This window comes from Lacerta agilis, chromosome 11 (genome assembly GCF_009819535.1).
Source record: "Lacerta agilis isolate rLacAgi1 chromosome 11, rLacAgi1.pri, whole genome shotgun sequence".
Lineage (NCBI taxonomy): Eukaryota > Metazoa > Chordata > Lepidosauria > Squamata > Lacertidae > Lacerta > Lacerta agilis.
In genome coordinates, this window is record NC_046322.1 from 29,365,076 (window position 1) to 29,371,075 (window position 6,000).

General features: G+C 41.9%; 1 protein-coding gene across 3 annotated transcripts in view; it reads left to right on the plus strand.

The window, feature by feature from the left end:
• The window catches only part of ZNF366 (zinc finger protein 366), a 28,603-nt gene extending 26,569 nt beyond the window's left edge, over positions 1-2,034 (plus strand). For 2 of the 3 annotated variants that reach the window (XM_033164410.1, XM_033164411.1), the window contains exon 6: positions 1,388-1,905. In XM_033164410.1, coding sequence (XP_033020301.1) covers positions 1,388-1,905 — 518 coding nt within the window. Of the gene's footprint in view, positions 1-1,387 lie in introns of all 3 variants that reach the window. The other variant, XM_033164412.1, reaches the window with a different exon arrangement.
• Positions 2,035-6,000: the final 3,966 nt, after the last annotated feature.

A 6,000-nucleotide genomic window follows, 5' to 3' on the forward strand; every position in this document is an offset into this window, starting at 1 on the left:
ATTAGATTTAATAATTCCAAACTACTTATACAGTAGCATCTAAAAGGCAGATTGTGTATCTGCGTAAGCCTAATTGAAGCAGACCTTGCTAAGTAAGAGAATGGCTAGCCAAGTCTAAGGAAGAAAGACAGACCCAATTGTGTCCTGTTGTTGCACAGATAAAAGAAGCCTGCACGACCCGGAAGCGATTAAGGGTCAGAGTTCATCACATAACCTGCTCTGGTTTTTCAGGTGTTGAGATGACACTTAAAGGGTTGTCTGGTATTGTAGTAAATTATTGCAAGTCAGGCTCTGCATTGTCATATCTTCGGTTCAGGACCAAGATGCCAATATTGTGTTGTAAACTTTATAAAATGTACCTTGCATTTTATGTGAAGGCAAACAACATGGATTTTCACCCACTCACCATGCAAAGAATGCTACTGTATTTATGCTGTGCTCTGTGAATTGTTGCAGCTATAAAATCAAGCTGCTAGTATTATTGACATCACACCATAATGCTTGGCTGAGGTAGCTGGATTTGACCGATAAAACTGAATGGTCTAAATTGGCTCCCAAATGTTAGAGCTCAGTCCGCTTTGTAGATTTTTCTACCCATGTAATCAAGGTGGATGTCTAAATGGATGTTCTGATTAAGGCTGTCGAAAAACTTTAGGAGTCAGACTCAGGAGTGGCCAGCATGGTGCTAGGGAGCCACCCTCCCAATATGCTGCTGCTTATCTGGATGGGGTAGAGCGGCAACAGGGCAGAGACTTTGTAGTCACAGCAGTTGAGCCAATCCAGCACTCCTTCCAGTATGCCCAAGCAGAACTATGGCAGAACAGGTTACAAATATCACCTTACTGACCCCCCCTCCCCCCAGATCATACAATTAGATTGTTTCACCCCAACCCATGGGATTTCAGACTTAATAATCCAAAATATTAAGACTTACTTTTTTTTAATGGGGAGGAACCCTAAATACCACTTTCCCTCTTCACATTGGTATGATGTTCACATTGCAAATTTAAAGGACACATTTGGGAATTGTTTGTTGAACAGAGAATTAAATGTGTTCGACAACCAATGCAACCATGACACCATTGCTGTGCTTTCATATGTCACGAAACTGGGCCTTTTCCATGGCAGTCTAAGCTGGTACTGAGTACTGCTGGGACAGATGCTTTTTCCTCTGTGCTAGGGATGCCAAGCAGATCAGCAGGAAGCCCCCCTTACCTCCCCCCTTCTATTATTTGCAAGATAAAGAGATAGAAACAAAGGGACACAAGCTGAAATATTCATCCTAGAATCACAGCTCTGAGTTATTTTGACTATAAAATGGGTGTAGGGCTGCAAATATATTTGCTAACACAACCATCTTTTTTTATATTAAAAAACCCTCTTATAGGACATGGAAGGGAACGAACAAGAACATCACAAACAGATGCCTCAAGGAGCCTGGAACAGGAAGAACCCTTTGACCTTTCCCAAAAAGGCCAAGGGAAAGGACTTTCATTTCACTCTGATGGGGAAAGTGCCAAAGGAAGCTCGTGTCATGAGGAAGATGAAGACAACTGCTACGGGGTGGAGCCGCAGAGCCCTGCCATGTACCACAGCAACAGCAAGCATGATCTTTCCAGCCAATCAGGACTCAAGATGAAAGACTTCAGAGAGTCGTACTGTGACGAGAAAGAGAAAATGCTGGATTCAAAATGTGAGGAGAGGAAAGATAACAACGGGAACCAGAGCCGAGGAGAAAGAGACTTTGCAAATAATGAGGGGAGGCATATGGGCTTTAGCCACTTTGAGAATAATAGACTCACTCAGTCTCTCTCTGACTACTTGTATTTTCAACATAGAAACAAGAGTTTGAAGGAGCTGCTGGAAAGGAAAATGGAAAAGCAAACTGTTTTTCTGGGTATCTAAAAGGACACGTGTAAACCTAGCGTTGGGAAAGAGAAGTTCCTTCATAGTTTTCATCACCATGAGCTGTAATCTAACAAGACTAGCAAATTATGAAAAAGAGAATAAGCATAAATAATTTAAGGCAATTTTCATCCGTCATTCACTTGTCCCTATTTTTATACAATAATGTCATAGATACAATGATGGCATATATAGCAATCTAGTCTATAAGCTTATTTCCAATAATTTCCCTCAACATTCTGACCTGGTCCATGCATGCAGCAGAGTGAAATGAACGAGTCCTGGGATAGTGGAATAGATTGCATATGAGGCGTCATGATTTGAATGTTCTCCTGGATGTGCTGTAACCTTTTGTTGTTGTTGTTTTATTTACTTAAAGATATTGGCTATTCCATATTTTTGCTCTAACTTTATGGTGTTTTAACTGTCAGGTGTACTTTACAGGACTCAAGTCCTGCTTGAGGAACTCCCTTGGGCATCTGGGTGGCCACTGTGAAAACAGGATGCTGGACTAGATTCTTCTTAAGTTTTTTATGGTCAATGGACATTTCAGCTAGCAGACCTGTGAGTGGCTTTGCATTCCCTCACAGCAACACTGCTACAGAACTACCATACTATTTAGCATTCTTCATGGGAAGCCATGGTGGTGTAAAACCAACAGAAGTCAGTAATGTAGATATGGCCTTAGAGAAACATCTGAAATGCTTAGCAAATTCAGAATGCTTTACCTAAGAGCAGGCGGTGCATAACACAGAGGTTCTGGGAAGCTAAGTAGGATTCTGCAAGGTACAGCAGAACAGAGCAGACAAGTGGAAAACTCAAAGGAAATATTGATCATAGCTCATGATGAAAGGATGTGGCTAGGACAACAAAGGGTATAAGTAACATGATGATCAATTAACAAATGGGTTTGGCCTTAGAACAGCTGACTCAGGAGAGCTCAGATGCACTTGGAGACTGGTAAAAAAATAAAGATCACCTGCGTCCACTGTAAACCGCTATGCAATACAAAGGCAAACTTCTGGTTATTTGAAGTATATCAACATTTTTTAGGATCTCCCATTATGTGATAAAAGATCAGTCAGGTCCCAATGAATTTCATTATGAATTTACTCTGGTCATATTTTTGTCCCTTGCTCCCCTGCTCTCCTCAACATGTTATTTCTAAGTTATTTGTCTCAGTCTGTTGCAGCCTCTTCTCTTCTCTTCTCTTCTCTTCTCTTCTCTTCTCTTCTCTTCTCTTCTCTTCTCTTCTCTTCTCTCCTCTCCTCTCCTCTCCTCTCCTCTCCTCTCCTCTCCTCTTCTCTCTTCTCTTCTCTTCTCTTGAGACCTTTGCGCTGGTTCCAGTTTCTTTGCATCTTCCTGTTTCCATAGTGTTGCTGCATTTGGCTGCTGATCACGGGTGGGGAACCTGCATCTAGGTCCCCTCAGCCCCAGCCTTCATGTCCGATGGTCAGATGAATTCAGATAAGGTGGGAGTTCCAAACATCTGGAGGGCCACTGGTCCCTCATCCCTGCTGTAGACGGTGCAAATCTGAAAAGTGCAATTTAAAATTTAGTATTTATTATGCCAAGGAGAGTATTTAATAAAGTCTTGCCAGGTGTACAATAACACGTTGCGTCTGCTTAGCTGAATAGGAAATAACAGCATTAACAGTATGTATTCTTGTATCTGTGCATTGATTTTTTTTCTGTGTGTGTGTTTTAAATAACACCTGACAAGTGGGATACAACCCAAATTCCAGTATATTTCTTCATAGCCAGTAGCTCATCTGAAATATATTTTGTTAGTTTAAAACAAACAAACAAACAAACACACACACACACACACATATCAAAGGTGCTGCTGTAGTTTGCATCAAGCCCTCCCAGAAATTTCAATTGTCTCTGTCCTGATAGAAAAACTGGTCCATGTTTCTCATGGTTATACTGTTACATGCTGCTCCTTACTTTCCCAATTGGGAGATGTTCCAGGAGCAGCACTTACCTGGTTATGTGTTCTTTTGGCAGGTGTGTATATATATATATATATATATATATATATATATATATATATATATATGAATTTATTTACAAATATATAGGATGGGCATAGGTGGACTTCTACAATCAGCAAATCAACTGCCTACACCATAACTGTTATAGTTACTTGGTTGCAATGAGGGCCCTGTTTGTGTCACAAAAAAGTCATAACCTCATCAACAAAGAACATTATGAGCATAGGAATCTGCCTTAAACTCAGTCAGACCATTGTTCCATCTACCTCAGTACTACCTACACTGACTGGCAGCAGCTCTCCAGGGTTCCAAGCAGGAGTCTCTCCCAACCCTACCTGGAGGGGGCAGGGATTGAACCTGGCATCTTCTGCATACAAGGCAGAAGCTCTAATACTGAGCTACAACCTTTCTCCAAGGTTCACAAGTAAATGGAGTTGCAAATAGGCACCCTGCTTTGAGGGGAAGACTGGTACAGGTACCTGGAATTAAGCCTGTGGGTATGTACTCTCTAGCCAAGGAGCAGGTTGACACACCTAGCACCCAAAACCAGTAAATAAATTTGCAAAGAGGTTCCATGACAGTGTGCAATTGAAAAGAACAGAATTATATAGGCCCAGCCACACGACAACTGTAAGCGTGCTTACACCTCACAATGGGGGAACCAGTGTGAGGCCTGAGGAAGAGAAGGAACCTCTCAGAGCGCTGGTGCACTTCAACTTCATAAACTAAAGGTGATGGATTGTACAATTCTATTCCTATTTAGGAAATGTCAAATGCCAACGATATAGCGTTGGAAGGGAAAGGGCGAGTGAGAATAACACAAGCTTTGTGGATATTTCCCTGTGTACCTTATCCTGAGTGAAAGAAGGGGAAACTCAAGTTTGGCTCCCCTTTCTCTGCTAAATGTTTGTGTTGCTCCTTGCAAGAGCAGGGGTTATTTATGCATTAATTGCCTTTAGGGGTGTCGGAGAAATTCCATTCAGCACACATTAAAAGCGGAATCTATCAAATTCATACTTTCCCAAACAATATGTGAATCGAAACACAGCCAACCTTCAAAATTCGCACTTAACTGAATAATTTCTTCAACCAAACGGTGGTTACAAAAATGCTTATACAGTGGTACATCGGGTTACAGACACTTCAGGTTACAGACGCTTCAGGTTACAGACTCCGCTAACCCAGAAATAGTACCTCGGATTAAGAACTTTGCTTCAGGATGAGAACAGAAATCGTGCAGCGGCGGCGCAGCAGCAGTGGGAGGCCCCATTAGCTAAAGTGGTACCTCAGGTTAAGAACAGTTTCAGATTCAGAACAGACCTCCAGAACGAATTAAGTTCTTAACCCAAGGTACCACTGTATGAGAGGAAAGTGTTCACAAAAATGAAGATACTGTGTTTCTCCTAAAATAAGACATAGCCATAAAATAAGCCATAGTGACGCGGCACTTCCCATTAAAACAGCCTGGAGAGGCGTGCTATGCAACGTACCGATGCAACGCGGTTAAAATAAGACATCCCCTGAAAATAAGCCATACTGTGTTTTGTTGAGGGGGAAAAATATGACAGTGTCTTATTTTAGGAGAAACATGCTATTAAAGAAAGTAACATACATAATGCACTATATTAGCGAACACAGGAACACACAGGAGCAGAGGCTGGCAAAATAACTTGACAGCCTTTTTATAAAATGCCAAGCTGGAACCACGGGCTGCAAGCTACTTCCCATAGCATACTCAGCTCTTTCCCCCCCTGTGAGTAGATTTACTTGTAGTTAATGTTCTGGCCAAACATCCCAAGGAACACTTGGTGTGTGTGGGGGGGGGGTATAATGAGTCCCTCATTAAAGAGGTACTCACTTTCCTCAGAAGAAACAGGAAGTGGAGGCCTGATTAGGGGACATAAGCTTCATCATCTGTGTCCAGGTCTTAATCTACAGTGACATTGTGCCCTTCAGATGTTTTGAAATACTAGTCCTATTAGCTCTAGTCAGCATAGCCAATGGTCAGGGATGATGTGAGTTGTAGTCTACAACGTTTGGAGGGCACTACATTTACTATCTCTGTCCTAGGAGAAAGCCATCCTTCAACACTGATGAA